The following is an 18,806-nucleotide window of genomic DNA, read 5'->3' as shown; positions in this document are numbered from 1 at the left end:
TTTTACCAAAGAAGTATAAATACAACCTAATCTCACCTAACGACAGTCTGAAGCGTCTGGAAAATTAAAACTTCTGCCATACTTCAGACCACCTACTGACCCACATGGTAGAAGAAAGTTCTAGCAAACTTTCCTATCTAAATATGTCTTTTAAACTGAAAAGATGACCTCTAAAAGACCTTTGTTCACATTGCTGGAAAAGTCCTTTCAAGTGGATCAGGAAACAGATGAAGGACAATGACACTGGCCACTCCAGGTATCCAGTTTTGAGCCAACTCCACCTCATCAACTCACACTGTCATTCTATTGAAGACTGTTCCTTAACAAACATGAAAGAGACTCTGAGCCTGTTCTGAGAGTCCTGAAATTCAAGGTCACATTGCATAGGACATCAATCACAGGCTGGGCCAGGCTGAAACCTCTCCGAACTTCCTCAGGAGACTTTCTACTGAGAGATGCTAAACGCTCCTGAAGCACAGTCTATTGTCATTTCTGTTCCTCTAGTCTGGACTATGAGTTCCCTGTCAGCACAGCCCATGCTTGTTTACATAACTGTTTTCCCAACCTGGCAGAGCAGCAATAGTGAAGAAACCTGTTAAATAATAAGGGGACATTAAATTTATCATCGTCACGCCTGACATCAGGACAGGTTATTCTAAATGGGCTTCACCTGGAACAGGGACCTTAATTTTAACCAACAAGTTTAACAAGGACCTTAATTTTAACCAACAAGTTTAACAGGGACCATAATTTTAACCAACAAGTTTAACGGGGACCATAATTTTAACCAACAAGTTTAACAGGGGTCTATAAACCTCTCGTGCTTTCCTGATCTGAAGGACAGCACACAGAATAGATGTGAAGTGGGCGCAGTGCTAAAACCTGGGTTGTTACTGTGTGTGGTGCTTCTGTGGAGTGGCTGAACACATCATTCTGGGCGAGCTACGCAACTGTGGCTGCTACGTGATACCGTCACTTCCGAAACAAAACCTGTTTGTCAATTCCTACAGAAAGGAACATTTGAGAGGCGACTCCCTGTTTTCTGACTTTGGTACTGTTTTCTACTTCAGTTAGGTAGAAAAACTTAACTTAAAACTTTCAAAATTAGAGCAGTAACTTTCTTTGGTCTATTGTTTTTGAATAAAAATTATGAGACAACACACAAAGAAAGACAAACATCATAAAATAACTTTTATACAGGATTAGTAGATCTGTTTACATATAAAAAAACAAAGGAGCTCATTACAGTTAGATTTCACATAAATTACACAGATTAACTTTTTAAAACTACTATTCAATTCTTTTAAAGTTCCTGTGAAGTTTTTCATTTTGAAGGCACAGTGCATGAAATCAAACAAAGACCAAAGCACTTAGGATGAATGGGTGTTGGGCATGTCACAGAAATAGCTATGGGCAGTTTGGGAGCTGGGGAGTATCATTCTGAAACAAAGCAGAGAGGTGAAAAGAACATAAAAAATTCCATGTCATACCTCCAAAGAATCTGCAGCACAGAATGTAGCTAGTACATTCATGTTATGCCACTTATAAACATTGTCATTGTCTATATTTACATAATTTTTATCCAGTTGCCTCAAAATGGTAACCTACTTTCAAAATCAACCAGGAGAGTATTCTCAGAGTCAGTGGAACCATTAATGAATTTTTTTGCCAAATATAAAAGAGAAGTGGGTGTTGGGAAGGTTTTCTTCAAGAACTAGAAATCCAAATTTAATTGACATTAATCAAAGGCCCTACTCACCCTCTCCCCAAAAACCTGCTATAATTAAAATTAACCAGAAACTTAAAGTTATCAACAAGTTGCTATACAGAAAGATCATTGAATATTTAACTATCATGGAATTTTAGTAATAATAAAGGAAAAAACTTGGGGAAAATGCTGGGCTGCTACTGTAAAACAATCCCGCCAGAGACCCACACCACAGGACACCATGACAAATTCATAGCCAAGAAGCTTCTAAGAGAGCAGGGATAAAACCTGGCACAAGTGTGAGCGTGACAAGACAATAAACATATTTAATGCTGGGAATAAGTAGAAATCAATGGAGTAGCGAGTCTTGGTTTCTGGTAACCTGGGGCTAGCTCAAAAACACAGCAAGTTCAGACAATAAGCACTACCCTTTTTATTTTTCCACTCATAATTAGTTTTAAATTTAATATTCACTAATTCAGCAAATCTCATTCAGATGAAATCACCAAAGATTAACCAAGCACACTGAGCCAAAAATACAATGTTTCCTTCCTTGAGGCTGACAGAGTTCCAAAGCCAGTTCCCTTCAGTGAGGACCGAAAGTCCTCTTCGCTGGATCAGATCCCATCACCACCCAGAGTTCCACCAGATACACTTGGCAATCTTTGTCAGTACAAGTGCATCCTCACAGGCAGACACTTTAATCACCACCTACCAATCATGTAGCCTTTATTAAGGAGCAGGGAGGGGAGGCTTATAAACTCATCACCAGGACAAAACAATGCCTGTGAGCAAGGAAAGGCACAGCTCAGACTGGGGCAAAGTTCCTAATACTGTGACACTCGAGTCCAGGACTAAAGAGATGGCAAGTCTCCAGGAGAAACACTGAAGGAATGCACTCCCCATCCCATATGGCTTCAGTGCCCTCTGCTGCCAAAGCGGTCCAACATTGCATTAGATCCACAAACAAAAGAAGGCAGGGCTAAGAACACAGTCTTAGTAGTCATGGATCGTGTACATTCATGTTCACAGGTAACAGAGGGTGAGGAGGGCTGGTTTTCCAGCTCAATGCATTAGACGTTCATCAAAGACTTGAAACTTAGAGCAGAATTTGGGTTTCATTTCAGGAAAAGCTATTCTGTATATTCACCTCTAAAAAGTTCACGACCACTGAGATGTACTGTTAAGGACACACTTAATTCTAGAGAACAAGTGGCAAGGTGTTCTTTAGTGAACACCAATGCTAGTAAAGCAAAGGCTGTCACATGAACTTGGTTTCTAGCTGTAATGTCCCAAGCAGGGCCCAGCCACAAGCCCTTTGTTGGTTTTCTGACTTGGCACTTTGAAAAATAAAGCTGAAAAAGAACAATACACATCATTTAGAAAAACACAAAGTGTTATTAGAAGAAATGAAACCATGTGCCTTTCACTAGTATTAACTTCCACGAACTGTTCTGTTCACATGGTAAAAACAAGGATTCAGATCTGTTGATACCAGCACTAATTCCAGAATGGCTGAACCTAAGCCACCTAACTGACCACACCTAACAAATATCATGATCTCATTATTCCCTTCCATGAACCAAGATCTCGATTTCATACGGCCACTTTGATGCATTCCTCACCAATGTGGCCGAGTGGCCAAAGTGAGTTGAGGCTTTGGGGTAACTGATACATTAATGGTATGAATACAGTTTGGAAAGGTAAGAGCTAGTTTTTTGATCCCCTGATTTAGTATAAATTCAGCAGCAACTTGGCCATTAAAACATTCAAAGATATTAAACTGTTACGTCATTGGTAAGACTCACACTTACAAAAAGCATCATTCTACTGAACAGCATTAAGAGACACAATAAAATGCAAATCTTTCAGGTCTTTGTCAGACCGGCAGTGAAGGGGACACCTTCACACCACTGTCCCATCACATGGCAGTCCTTTAGTTGACTTTTTTAAATGGAGGGAGCCATATTTAAAAGCTTTGAACTGAAAATTTTAACATAATTGCCTGATTAAAAAAAAAAAGCTGTCAAAGGAATCATTAGGACTTGCAGAGGCCTGTACACACAAGGCCACAGCATTTCTATAAGAGTATGCCATCACAGGGTGAAGGCTTGGTGGAGCATCAAGTGTAGACATTATGGATCCAAGTGTATTAAGAATGTCCAAGGAGGTCTCTTCCACTCCTAGATATTTTCATCAGTAGAATTCATGACCTTTAGGTGTGGGGTCATCTGGAAACGGTAGGTGTACAGCATGGAAAGGGGCTGATTTAGGAAACATTAAGGAACAGGCATTCCTAGAAGAACGAGCGCTTCACAGATAAAGCAGCAGCACCTGTGGGTTTTCCCAAGTTAAGACAGGCAAGTCCTCACTTCTGCTCCATCTCCCTCTGACCTCTACTCACGGGGACACCTGGTGCCTCCACAGCAAAGCCAGTGAGTGTTCTCCTTTAAGATGAGGATATTTAGAGCTTTGATAAACCTTACAAGAGAGGTAGTGAAATCCTGCTTAGAGCACAGCCCACCAGTTCTGATTCAGCTTGGAAACAGGTAGAAAGATAAATACGGAAGCCCATTTATTCCATTTTCTAATGTCATATATGTTTGAGATCATCCAGCCTCCATTACCTGAATAAGAGAAACCCCAGCTATTTGCTAACTGGAGAAGAGAACTCCTCAGTAGATGGAGAAATATCTCGAGTTTTTAAAGCTTTTTGTCAGAGTCTGACTGGTGTCCCTGCCTTAATGTTTCTAGATTCTTTTGGCCTTTAAAGTAAAGAGAAACAAAACTAAAGCCACTAGTAAATACCTGATGTACAAAATACGTCTACTAGATGGCTTTATGCTGTTACTATATAAGCTCTGAACAGCTCATCTTAAATTAAAAAGGAAAACAAAGTGGCTGTCCCATCTTCTGCTGCATAAATAGAAATCAGATTTTTAGAAAAGGTTTAAGGAAGGGAAGTTCAAAACTGCCCGTGATATTCAGAGAATAGGAGTTAGCCGGATAACTTCCCAAAGCTCTTTGAAGAAGGAAGGAATCTTTCTTCTTACAGCAGTCTCCCAAGAGGAGCTGTCACGTTGCTTGGTGCTTATGGAGGGAGATATGCAAAACGTGTTTTTCAATGTTTGCTAGAATACAATGTTTCCTCTTCTGTGTCCGTTTCATCTTGGAACTCATGGCTTAGGAGGGACTTCTTGGAGCCAGTGGACATCATGCGAATTTCATCCTCATACTCATCATGATGCTGCCGTAGCCGATGGAAGCCATCTTTGTGTCTGTTAGACTTGATGGAGCAGATGCACCAAATGATGCAAGCAGTTAGGATCAATGCTGACATGGTGGCACCTGTCCCAAAAGACCACACGGGGTGTTATGAGTTAGCAACTACCTCCATAGCACTTTAAATAATATGTCGTTTATGTAATTTCATGCAACTAGGAGCAATTTGCTTGGTCTGGAGATGTTCTTCTGTGGTAGACTGCTTGCCTGGCAGGCAGGAAGCCTGGGCTTCAATCTCTAGGATCTCAACAAAAACCACTCTGTTATCCTAGAAGCAGCACATGCACAGTGTGCAAGTTGGAAAACGATAAGCAAACCATTACATTTCTACTACCTCAGGAGAACTTGTAATTACTTTAGTGTTATTTTCCTACATCTCCTTTCTTTCTTTCCTTCTTTATTTTCCTGTGCTGGGAATTGATCCTAGGGCAAGCTCTCTACCACAGAGCTGCACTCCCAGCTCCCCAGATTGTTCGTTCATTCTTTCTTTCTTTCTTTTTTTAACTTAAAAATAGTTACATTTTGTTTATTTATATTGTGTGTGTGTGTGTGCATATATATGTGTGCACACATGTGTGCATATAGAGGTCAGAGGACAACTTGTAAACGTTGGTTCTCTCTACTGTGGGCTTCAGGGATTGAACTCAGGCCATCGGCTTGTGCAGCAAGAGCTTCTACCCACTACACCATCTCACTGGCATTTATTTGTTTGTTTGTTTGTTTAGGCTGGGTCTCATTGTATCTCAGGCTGAGACTTGCTATGTAGTCCTGACTGGCCTCTAACTTGCAGTGATCCTTCTGCCTTAAGCTCTCTTTTATTTTAAACTTGTATACAAGGTTACCAAAACAACAGTCTTACAACAACAGAAAAATAATAGTCATGAAATACAAATTGAGTTCACAATAGCTGGCAAAGCTAGATTTCACCCATGGCTGAATCCAATGCCTGTGCCTTTAACCACCAAGTTCTTTGTATTTTGCCAGGTTCCTATGAGAATGTTAAGAACCCCACAAGAGGTCCCATGACCACACCATGTTCCCAAGATTCACTGGAGAAACCCAGCCCTGCAACAGAGCTTGGGCTTTTGCTTTAAGTCCAAGTCAAATGAAGAAATGAATGGAAGATCATTGTGTCAAACAGATGCAGTGGAGTGGAACACTGCTTTTTTCATGTGTTTCCCCCTTAACCTTTCAGTAATTCAAACAATGGCACATTAACCCAGCGGGGGAAATGTTCCCTCTTTCCTGGACCTTGAAAAACATAAGTTCTAGCAGCCAGTGTGATCTTGATACAGAACAACATTTGCTTGTTTAACAATACCCAGTAAGATCCACTGTGCCGACTATGATGTGAAGGTCTGGGGATGCAGATCAACTCTCTGTTGCCTAGAGCTTTTGTTTTGGTCGGGGACATTAAATGTAGACAGTACAGTGGACAGATATGTATGGTATCAGTGATGACTATTATAATGGAAAAAAACATAGGGTAGAGATAATAACAGGGCTACTGTGTTAGCTAGAGTAATGAGTGAAGGTCTCTTGGTGGAGGTGAATTTGAGTATGGGTCTGCAGAAGTTAGGGGCAAACCAGGAGAACATATAGGACAGGAGCTTGGGGAAAACAGGCTTAGATAGACTCTAGGGAAAAAGCAATCAGCTAGAGGTGTTTGTCAGGGCTAGCCACTCTCAAAGCGTAACAGCAGAACTGGTTTTAACTTCAAGTACTAAAAACTGAAAATCTTTACCTGACACAGTTACCACGAGTTCCCTTGGCAAACCAAATATCCGGTTATCTGTATCAAAGACTATTAGCACAGAACTGGGTGCATCGTGATGCACAAAGACCTGCAAGGATAAAGTGTAAGAATCATAAAACAGTCACTATGGACTGGAGAGATGACTCTGCAGTGAAGGGCACTGGCTGCTCCTCCAGAGGACTGGGTTTGGTTCCTAGCATCTACATGGCAGCTCACAACCATTCATAACCTCAGTTCTACAGAATCTAGGACTCCAAACCTTCTTCTGGCCTCTGCTGGCAATGCATGTGCCTGGTGCATAAACATATATGCAAGCAAACATCCATACACATCAAATATTAAAATTAAAATTTAAAAAGTCACTTATGGTATACTATAGCCCTGCTTCACTAAATTATTTTGGGCCTATAAAACAAACCAGGAAGGTAACTGAGTGTCATCTAAACTATACAAAATGCTATGCAAGTTTTTGTTTTTTTTTGTTTTTTTTTTTTGTTGTTGCTGAGGAACAGAAAACTTTTGGCAACAAAATGATAACAGATACTGTAATCAAGAGGTGGACATATTTTTCATTTCTTTGTTCCTTTCAAGCTCTTTACAAGAGTTTCAAAATAAGACACAAATGTTATTAACAATAAATACTTATATAATCTGACTTGGATTTCTTACCTGTGAATGCTGCTGCTGGTATCCTTCAGCAATGGCATTGATGTTATGGACACCAGGTGCTAAAAGAACATGGAAATACCCCCCCTCTTTTGTGTGCACTTTTATTCCTTCATTGAGTACAATGACTGCCTTAGAGATCGGTTTACCACTCTTGTCTTTAACCAACCCATGGACTCCTTTGTGGACCTGAAAGAAATGATAACATAATTTATGTTTCACAATGTCAGCAGATATTTTACAGGCAATAGCTTGAGGCTTGATTAAAATCAGCCAAACACACACACACACACACACATACACTCCCTACACAAAACAACAACAAAACCCTTGTAGTTATGAGTGGAGCACATCCTATAATCCTAGCTACTTAGGAGGCAGATGCAGGAAACAGAGTGCAAGGCCACCCTCATCAAATTAGCAAAACAAAGTAGGGGTTTGATGGTGTATTATAGCTCAGTGGTAGAGTGCTTAATGAGCATGCCAAGGGTTTTTGGTACTGCAAGGTTCTGCAAAAATCAAACCAAACCAAGCATGACCCTGTCAGCCTGGCTTACCCTTCACCCCACTGACCCTGACCACATTTGCTCATTAGTCAGTACTTCAGAGCCAGAGGTGAGAGACAGAACTTTGTCTCTGAAAGCCGAAAGCATTAGAAACCAGCTAATGCTTTAACCGTGGTACAGTGACTATGACTGTATGAGCCTCAGCTGGAAGAGCATGAAGCTCCCAACTACAGCAGATTCAAGATATATGCATGCACAGCATCTATTTTGGCAACAAAAAGATGAACAAAATTCAGCCTGGGGAGATGGATCAGAGGAGGAGAGTGCTTCCCACCCCAGTGTGAGGAGGGCTAGAGTTCAGATCCCCCATAACCCATGTATAAGGCCAGGTGACCATGGCAGTCTACCTGTGACCCAGTGCTCAGGAGGCAGGGACAGGGATCCCTGGGTCAAGCTGGCTAGCTGGACTAGCTAGATTACTGAGCTCTGGACACATCAAGACATCCTGTCTCAGTATATACAGTGGAAAGTGAGCTCAACCTCTGGCCTCCATGTGCGCATGTACACGTGTATAATAGCCCATGTGTTAACAGCATGCACACACACCCCAATACCACACACACACACACACACACACACACACACACACACACACACACACACCCCCTTTTCACACACAGAACAAAATCTTTCTATATACATTTAAAAACTGTTTTAATAAACGTTTTCATTGAATACACTCCTCTGATGAAGCCTAGCATGTATGAGGCTTTGGGTTTGATCCCTAGTATCAGAGGGAAACAAACAACTCAAAACCAGCTCACCTCCACCAACATGCTAAGGAGAGACTTCTTGTTCTCTGCCCACAAGGCAGGGAGTTGAGCCGCACTAGGGAAGTAGCAGCAGCTTGTGTACACGGTGATTTCTGGGCAATGGCCGTAGGTAACACTATAATCCTGAAACATAAAGTTCAGAATCAAATTAATACATGCAAAAATTAACTTTGTAAACCAATGAAATAAAAAGAAATGGGTGATAGGAGTAGCATTTGTGATGCATCTTACAACAAATATAAATAAGTCACCATGTATAATAATGGGTCGCAAACAGGACAGTGACTATGTCTTGTTCCTTCTGATGCAGCAGTGCTTCCCACAGTGCCTCTAAATGTGGATGATGTTTATTGGGGTTTGCTGAACGAAAGAGTCCCCACGGACAGCCAGCTCACCTCTCATCTCTAGAATCCACTGTTGCTCCCACGGCACTGGAGGTGGAGGACAGCACTTGCGCCTGATCCCTTCCGTCTGAACCAGCTGTGACAATGGCCATGGCCACAGTCGAGCACTCAGTCAAGTACAGGAACCACTTGTGCAGACAGATTTCAAACTTTACCTGCCATCTTTCCCCTTCAACTTGTTCTTTTTCTCATTTACCTAATGATACTAACTTTCTCACATTGTCATGAAACTATCTTTTTTTGTTAATAACATTTTTCTCTTATTTTTTGAGATTACAATGTAATTATGTCACTTCTCTCTATTCTCCTTCCAAAGCCTTCCATATATCCCTCCTAGCTCTTTCAAACCCATGACCTCTTTTTTCATTGATTGTTGTTACACATATTCTGCATACATATAGATTCCTAAACATAACCTGCCTAGTCTATACAATGTTACTAATATGTGTGTTTCCAGGGCCAACTATTTGAGATTATAACCAATTGGTGTGGTATTTGATAACCAACTGGTATGCTGTTCTTTGGGGAATATTATATCTTCCATTCTAAGCCTTCTTAAATTGCCTGTAGTTTTTTGTTTTTTTTTTGTTTTTTGTTTTTTTTTTTTTGGTTTGGTTTGGTTTTTGTCCTGGAATTCACTCTGTAGACCAGGCTGGCCTCAAACTCACAGAGATCCACCTGCCTCTGCCTTCCAGGTGCTAGGATTAAAGGCGTGCACCATGAGCACCCAGCACAGTGTCTGTAGTTCTTGGTATAGGGTTGAGGCCCTGTGGTTTTCCCCCATCCACTTTAGCATGTTTACTGTGTTGTCCTTGTTCAACTCATGTTGAGGCAGTCATGTTGGTGAGATTTTTATGGGTGTAGCTTCTGACATTCCTAGGAGACACAGTCTCACAGCAAGCTCCTTGATCGGCTGGCTCTTGAAATCTTGCCCTCTCTTCTGTAACGTTCACTAAGCCTATACGTGCTGGAGTTGTTTTTATAGGTTTATATATTGGGATTGGGCTCTGCAGCTCTGCATTTTGATTGGCTGTGGTTTTCTGTAGTGGTCTCCATCTGTTATAAAGAGAGGTTTCCTTGAAGAGGGTGAGGACTACACGTATCTGTGGGTCTAAGGACAAGGATTTAGAATGTAGTAAAGGATTGTGCTGGTGTAGGAAAGTGGTGGTTGGAGGTTCTCCTCCAAGATCCTTGACTTCACTAGCCCTGAGAAGTTGGCTAGGTTTCTGCTGTTGAGTGGGTCTAAAGTCCAACTTGCAAGCTGTTGGGTACTGCCAAGGTATTCAGGCCACTGCTGCGCCCTTAGGGTTGCAGGGCCAGGAACTTCATCTTTGACTTGTTTCACTATCACCCATAATTTCCAAACCCTGTCAGCTCTACTTCAGTACAATGAAGGGTTTAAACTTGCCCACTTTTACGGCTGAATTTAGGTTTCAGTTCTCTGAGAGGGGTAGACAGGTGTCTCTCCCAACAAAGGGCCATTTATCAACAAACTACATTCAGGGACGAGGGAGAGAGCATGAAGAAGGCCTGAGTCAGCTGCACAATGTTTCAAGGACCCTTGAAACTTAACCAAGTATGTCCAAAGATAAAACTCAGCCAATGAAAAGTGTACTCATGTAACTGCTGCTTGCTTGACCAATTATGTTTGAGATGACCTAACCACTCCTGAAATTCCCTTAGCTGTGCTTAAAGGGAGCCTGCACGCTCCTCTCAGGGTCGCTGTCATTGTGTACGGGTGCCGACCCCCGCATGCTGGAATATTAAACACTTGTTGTTCTCACATACTATTGGAGCTGGGGTCTTCCTTCAGCGTCTCCTCAGACCTTTCAACCAAAACTTCAACACTGGATCCCTAGCCTAGTGTCACTACTCCATCAAAGCCTTCCTTGATGACCGCTTATCTAGACTATTTCAAACCAGTTTCTTCGCAGCCTCCCCTTCCAAAGCATCCAGCCCACTATTATGAACTTAATTTCCCCTGAGCACAACTGAGATCATGTCACCATAGCCTTGCTCAAAACCTTCAGTGGCTTTCCATTCCTAATGAAAACACACTAATTCAAAGCCCTAAACTCTTCACTCTTGTCTCTATCTAGTAATGACTTCTCAGTAAGCTGCTTACTGGCCCCAGTGTATGCCACTAAACCTTTCTGAACATCTTGCTTCACCCTCTGTATTGCAAACATATCTCTAAATAAAGAGAAGGCTATGGCTCCGACTAGGTATAATATTTTCTGTCTTTAAATTTTCATATATGTAGAAAGATATTCTCTTCTAGATCAAACCAATTAATTCTCTAACAGCTACTTGTTCAGTAAGTCTTGAAAAATATTTTATTTATCATTAATACGAAAAATCTTTCCCACATAGTAAATTCTTTAAGAATTTTTTTAAGGATTTATTTTATGTGTATTAGTGTTTTGCCTGCATGTACCTATATGCACCACATGTATGGAGTGTCCACAGAGGTCAGCAGGCATTGTCCTGGAACTGGATACAGGTGGCTGTAAGCCAGCATGTTCCCAGCATGTGGGTGCTGGGAACTGAACCTGGGTCCTCTGGAAGAGCAGTCAGTGTTCTTAACTGATGAACTAACTCTCCAGGCCCCACATATAGTAAATTCTTAAAAAATAAAGGAATAAAGAAATGGGAATGAAGTCAATTTTCTGGTGCACACATGAACCAAAGACCAGTTAATGTCTCATTGTCTAATTGTAAGAGCATAATCAAACCAATTAAATGCTGTCAGAAAGAAGATCTATAGGTTCAACATGACCCCTAAGTAAATCCAAACAGCCTTTTATGCAGAGGAAGAAAAGCCAACCTCAGGTTCAGCTGGAATTGCAAGGACCCTTGAACACCCTAAACAACCCTAGAAGAACAAATTCAAAGGGCTTCTGAAGCCACGTTTGGAAAGATATCACAAGCTGGAGCAAACAGGAGGACAGACCAGGGACAGCATGTCTGGGTAACCTGCACATCTGTGTTCAAATGCTTTTGGAAAGGACATCAAGACCATTCAATGAAGAAAGACTTGCGTTTTTAACGAAAAACAACTAGATCCCTACCCTCCAACAGAACTGAGCTCCTGCCTTACCCCACATACAAAAGGAACTTCTACCATATCAAGAACTAAAGCCAAAAACTCTGACAAGAAAAACAGAGTCCTAATAACCAACAAATTCTGAGAAAGAAAAAAAAATAAGCTAAGATAAATTGGACATCAATTAAAAAAAAAAAAACCTTTTCCTATCAAAAAGGCATGATCAAGAAAGTAAAAAAGGGCCGGGCAGTGGCAGTGCACACCTTTAATACCAGCACTCAGGAGGCTGAGGCAGGCAGATCTCTGAGTTCAAGGCCAACCTGGTCTACAGAGCGAGTTCCAGAACAGCCAGAGCTACACAGAGAAACCCTGTCTTAAACAAACAAACAAACCAAAAAAAGAAAGTAAAACAGGCGCAGAGAAATGAGTCAGTAAGTAAACGTAGTTGTCACCAAGACTGACAGTCACCTGGATTCCATCCTAGGACCCACATGGTGGAAAGAGAGAGCCAACACCCAAAAGTTGCTCTCTGCTTCTACAAGTAGCACTTGCTTGCTTCCTTCTCCAAATAAATGTAATTTTTATTAAAGTTTAAAAGGCAGCCTATAGGATGGTAGTTGAAACTATCTTTAAGTCATGTATATGATAAGGATTTAATATGTAGACTATATGGAAAACTAACAACCCAGTGAATAAAAAAATGTTTTCACTTTATTCTTATTTCATATGTATGCGTGCTGTTCTACCTGCATGAATGTCTGTGCATGTGTGTGCAGTACCCAAGAAATCCAGAAGAGGGCATTGGATCCCTTAGGACTGGAGTTACAGATGGTTGATAGCCACCATGTGAGTAACAAGAATCAAACCTGGGTCCTTTGGAAGAGGTGTTCTTAACCACTAAGTCATCTCTCCAGCCCCCAGTTGAATTTTTTAAATTAACATTGTGTGTGCGTCCATGTCATGGTACGTGTGTGGAGGGCAGGAGACAAGTTGGTTCTTGCTTTCCACTATGTACATTCTGGAGATTGAACTCAATCAAGCTTGGCAGAAAGCACCTGTACCCTCCCTGCTAGCCTAAACCTGATTGTAATGTGGACAGAAGATTTGGATAGATACTTCTCCAAGGAAGCCATACAAATGGTCAACAAGCCCATAAAAGGTAGTCCAATATCATTTGCCATCAGAGAGATGATGCTTTGTCTGGTAGGATAGGGAAGTTAAAATAACAAGCGTTGCTCAGGATATAGAGAAGATGAAGATGGAATCCTTGAACACTGCTGATAGGATGTAAGATGGCAGAGATGCTATGGAAAGGGCTGGTGGTTCTTCCCAACATTAAAAAATGGAATCAGCTGGGCGGTGGTGGCGCACACCTTTAATCCCAGCACTCAGGAGGCAGAGCCAGGCGGATCTCTGTGAGTTCGAGGCCAGCCTGGTCTCCAAAGCGAGTTCCAGGAAAGGCTCAAAGCTACACAGAGAAACCCTGTCTCGAAAAACCAAAAAAAAAAAAAAAAAAAATGGAATCAGCTGGGCGGTGGTGGCACACGCCTTTAATCCCAGCACTCGGGAGGCAGAGCCAGGCGGATCTCTGTGAGTTCGAGGCCAGCCTGGGCTACCAAGTGAGTTCCAGGAAAGGCGCAAAGCTACACAGAGAAACCCTGTCTTGAAAAACCAAAAAAAAAAAAAAAAAAAAAAAAAAAGAAATCAAAACAATACCTAACAATGCCATTCCTAGCTTTCTACCCAAACAAATGAAAAGTCAGGCTTAAAGATACTATAAGCCCATGTCTATCAACACATAAACTGATAAACACAATATGCTATGTATAATAGAATTATATTTTGTTCTAAAGGTTATGTGATATGTGCTATGAAATGGATAAACTTCAAAAAATATGTTAATATAAGAAGTTAGACACAAAGGATTACCATGTAAGTCCTCTTATGAGATATTTAGAATGGGCAAATTCCTAGACATAGAGGTGGAGGTTACCAGGGTCTGTGGAAAGGGAGAACAGGGAGTCACTGTGTATGTAACTGGTACAGACTCAGTTTGAAGTAATGAAAAAAACTGGAAGTAGACTTGGTAGTGGTGGTTCAAACTGTAGGCATAACTAATGTTATGAAATTACACAGTTAAGAATGTTTACAATAGAAGATCACTGTCAGGTTAATTTAAGGCTTAAGCACGTCAAAGAAGTCACGAGGCAGACGTCAATCACTTCCCTGTCTTAGAAGAAGGACCTGCTTGGCCACTCCGCGACCATCATTCGGAGCCCACTCTGTGTCCTCTGAAACATACCTTCATGCTGCCCAGGTGACTGTGCCACTCTGCTCCACGCATCACTCCTCCTGGAATGTTCTCATCTATAAAACCGTTGGGAGATGTATGACCAACAAGACCGAAAGACTCTCTTCTCCCAAAAGCAGTCAACCAAAATGAGTAGCACAGGGTAGGGGGAATGCCTACCTGACTTATTTGGGCAACTGGGCTGACCCATGTGCATCGATGGATGGTTATTTGCATAAAGAGACGCCAAATGCTTTAAAGTTTCTTTGTTTTCCACTACCAAGAAGAAAAATTTGAAAGTCAGTGGAGAAATTGAAAAGATTTTTGTTCAAGTTCAGTACTGTGGATTCAAGTCCTCTTCCTCTCTTTCTAGTAAGTCCTGCACCCCACTGAAGTTTACTGGGGAGTTACCATAAATAACAACATTGTTTTGTTTAGTCCAAGATAATCATACTTAGGAGCAAACATCTTCCTCACATTAAAAAAATACTGACGGTGAATTTATACAACATGCTACTACACTAAGATACGCTCTTTTGGCTTATTGTACCTCAGTTACGGACAACTAGGGCCTAATAACAATATCCCTTGTAAATGCATTGAAAATTACTCAAACTGTCTGCATATGCTGTGACCTGGTGGAAATTCAACAAGCAGCTGTTTAGCTTACCACAAGGCACAACCCAGTAGGCATTATGTCAAACATGGGAGGGAGAGCTTAGACTGTTCCCCTGAGCATCTGGCATTGTGCCGTATTCTTTTTGGTATTCTAAAGTTCTACAAACACTGCTTCCTCAAAACCTGTGTGTAGACCACACTGAACAGATAGGACTCATAGAGCTTGGCCTTCATCAGGCCTTCCTTCTCCAGCCTGCCCCAACACTTCAAGTACAGGATGGACAATTGTATAAGGTTGATTATATGAGCAGACAGCAAATCAAATGCTCACTCAAAAACGTTTAGAAGGGATGTTACTTAGTGACTTGGAATTTCCTATAAGGCTTAAATACGACATGTGTGGACTGATACTCAGCATACCTGTCTGGACTGGCTTGTCATAGGGATATGTGACCAGCACAGAACCACCGTCTAAAGCAATGGAAAGGCTGAAATCCTGTTTTTGAATCAAGTTTTCAATGATGGCTTTGGTCTCAGGTTGGGAAGCATTACCTAAAAAAGAGAAAAGTTAAATATCAAGTTCTAAATTTTAGTGAAAGCATAAAGAAATACTCTATTTGAATTCCGTTATAACTCTGTCTTATAAAACTTGTAGGTAATTATCTCTCCATGTGCTGCCTCAAGCAAAAAAGACATGTTCTCACAGGGAGGTTATTCTGAGTTGCGCATAGTTTGAGATAATGTGTGCACATTAGTAATATATATATAACATGCAAATATCCTGTGTACATACACATATTCAGAAGGGTAGAGAGAGGGCCTTTGCTACCTCTATATGCACTGGAACACCCCAATAATCCTAAGTTTCTTTTAAAAAAAAAAAATACAAAACTTCAATTACTTTTGCAAAGTGCATGGAAAAAAAGTTCAAAGTATTTTCTGGAAGTCTGTATTGATTTATACTTCACACTCATAACCTAGACAAGTACCACCCCATTCCTCATCTACAAAATGGGGTTGATCAGTCTCCTAGTACAGAAAGAGTTATCCCCAAAGTCCTTCAACATCCTCAAATACAGTCCTACTTGTGAAGTCCGTGTCCAGGTCTTTGCCACGGGCATTTGCTTGCCCGGTCTTTGAGGTACACTCTTTCTCCTGTGCGCGCTCTCGCCCATCTGGATTTAGAGAAGGCACAATCACAATTCTAGTCCTGTCAACCAACTAAAATGAAAAGAAATCAAGAGTTCATTAGCTCTATGTGGAACTGACATGGACTTCCCCCTCCACACAGTCTTTATTGTTCACTTTAAATAGTGTTTTTAAAAGGCAGAACACTAAAAGAAACTAAAATGTAAAATACAATTCTCATTTGCTTCAAATAAATAAAAAAAATGAGACAACACTGTATAATTAATGTTCCTCTTGGTGACAAATAGGGGTCACAGAAGCACCCCAGGTGCTTTTTACACTGTATAAGTTTTTACTGGAATAACCAAGCCCATTCATTTCTGTTTAATTATTTTGTGTGTTATAATGATGGAACTGAGTAGCCACAGGATGTCTGCTCCTGCAAAGCTTAAATATATACTATCTGGCCTTCATAGAAAACAATTGCTGATCACTGACTTAATAATAATGGTGGGACTCTTTTCTGGATAAAAAGTGGGAATGTAAAATCTGAAAATACCAATGCCTTTTCAGACAAAGAGAGTTGAAAACAGCATGTCCCAAAACCCAAGCTAGGTTATCTGCCTTGCTATAATTTCTCCTCCAGATGTTCCATAGGCAGTAATACACATGTAATACCTATACATGTGACCTGAAATAATTTCTAAGGTGCTTCACCCTGCGTATTTCTAATAGTGCAACACTTAATCTTGACTGTCATTTTGACTAGATTTAGACTCATTCCAAGAACACACCTCTGGACATGCCTATGGGGGTATTTTTAGAGAAGTTTAGCTGTGGACCCACCCTCAGTGTGGTACCATCCTATGGACCAGGGTCTCAGACAGAATAAAAAGGAGGAAGCAAACAGACCACTTCATGTCTGTGCTTCCTGACTTTGGACCCACTGTAACTGGCCACCTCCTGCTCCTGAACACTATAGGTCTTCACCATCATGATGGGCTCTTATGCCCTCAAAGCAAGAGGCACAATAAACCCTTTCTTCCTGAAAATATGCGAGACCCTTTAACTCACTTGCTTTTAAATCTCTGCCTTTGGGATATTCTAAGATAATTTACACTTCATCACAGACCTACTCAATAGAATCTCTGGATCCTGTCACCTTGTTTCTCTTTTGGCAGGTTCTACTGTATCCCAGAATGGCTTCAAAAGCTTTGTGATTCTTGTTAAGGTATTTTACCTATGATATGGTCTCTCTCTTTATTTTCTTTCTTCCTTTCTTTTTTTCTTTTTTTTTTTTTTTTTTTTTTTTTTTTTTTTTTTTTTTTTTTTTTTGTTATATGGTCTCTTATTACCCTAAGACCAGTAGGTACAAGTTTAGCTATATATAAGAACAGCCTGGGCTGGGGTATAACTCAGTGGTAGAGCATGTGCCTGACATGTACAAGGTCCTGAGTTTAATCTGTAGTGTGTGAGTGTACATGCCTAAACCCTAGAGCTTCAGAAGTAGAGGTGGGAGTGTTATGCATTTGAAGCCAACTTGGGCTATATAGCAAGTTCAAAGCCAACCTTGGCCATATAGTAAAACTGTCTCCAACAAATAAACAAACAGCCGAAAGCTGTGACACGTTTTGTGTGGCAGGGGGAAGGGAAGCCTAAGGAGTTATAGAAGAAATATTGATGCCTTCTGGGGATGAAGTCCAAGCCCTGGTATTTTTAAGGCTCTGAGGTATTCTAATATGCAGTCAGAGGTTTCACTATCTTATACTATCTCATATATAGTATGAACAAACAAGTCTCTGGGAGACACTTGGGCAACCTGTAAGAAGCTGTTGATGGAATTTCCTTTGCTGGAGATGCTAAAATAATTTTTTTATTAAGTCTGATCTCACCTAGGCACACAGGTTGCTTCTAATCCTGATCAAGACACCAGTTCTTTCCCAGTCTCTTGTGGGAGAGTGGTACAGTATGGCAGTACTGCATGGGCTTTATAGCAAGATACACTTGGTGTTCGTTTGTTTTTAATTATAAGAAAAAGAACACAAACAAGAGACTTTATATGTTGGTTTAATTACTGCCTTCCAGATGTTTTGTAAATTAACAAATACCTCTCCCTCAGTCTCCACTTTTATGGAACAGAGAATCCCATCCTTGAAAGGATAAGGACCGAATAACAATATATCTGTAGTATTGGGCAATAGTGCTTGGCACAGTCAGTGTATATTCAAAGAGTATTAGTTCTTCCCTCTTTCCCTAAATCCAATATAGGCAGTGCTAATTACTGAGTGTTCTTGCCCCTTTCCCTAAGACAACACAAAGCAAGACTTCTTAATCATAGATGCCTAAGCCCCTAGGACAGACTTCTTTTCTTTTCTACAGCCACAGATGGCTCAATTAGATAATGCTGTATTAGTTTGTATACAATTACTTGCAGCCAAGATTCCCAACAATTTTATATATTATATGAAAAGGTAAAAAGAATTATATCTTTCACTCTATTTTTCAACATAGTGGCTCATTTTGAAGTAACTGAGAATGGCATTTCCTCAAGTTAGAACACACAGAATTG

The 18,806-nt window shown here is 40.8% G+C and overlaps 1 protein-coding gene across 1 annotated transcript in view; it reads right to left on the bottom strand.

Annotated features, from left to right (window-relative positions):
* Window positions 1-1,178: 1,178 nt before the first annotated feature.
* Window positions 1,179-18,806, bottom strand: part of Cpd (carboxypeptidase D) — a 68,849-nt gene continuing 51,221 nt past the window's right edge. Inside the window, exons 14-21 of the mRNA XM_052755982.1 lie at window positions 16,195-16,330; window positions 15,530-15,661; window positions 14,672-14,767; window positions 14,504-14,568; window positions 8,743-8,874; window positions 7,416-7,601; window positions 6,735-6,834; window positions 1,179-5,056 (exon numbers count right to left, since the gene is read on the bottom strand). Coding sequence (XP_052611942.1) covers window positions 4,830-5,056; window positions 6,735-6,834; window positions 7,416-7,601; window positions 8,743-8,874; window positions 14,504-14,568; window positions 14,672-14,767; window positions 15,530-15,661; window positions 16,195-16,330 — 1,074 coding nt within the window. The 3' untranslated portion in view covers window positions 1,179-4,829. The remainder of the gene's footprint in view (window positions 5,057-6,734; window positions 6,835-7,415; window positions 7,602-8,742; window positions 8,875-14,503; window positions 14,569-14,671; window positions 14,768-15,529; window positions 15,662-16,194; window positions 16,331-18,806) is intronic.

Source organism: Peromyscus californicus, unplaced genomic scaffold (genome assembly GCF_007827085.1).
Source record: "Peromyscus californicus insignis strain IS unplaced genomic scaffold, ASM782708v3 Scaffold_3__1_contigs__length_106647218, whole genome shotgun sequence".
Classification (NCBI taxonomy): domain Eukaryota; kingdom Metazoa; phylum Chordata; class Mammalia; order Rodentia; family Cricetidae; genus Peromyscus; species Peromyscus californicus.
The sequence above is the reverse complement of the archived record's forward strand: the minus strand, read 5'-3'. Positions and strand labels throughout refer to the sequence as shown.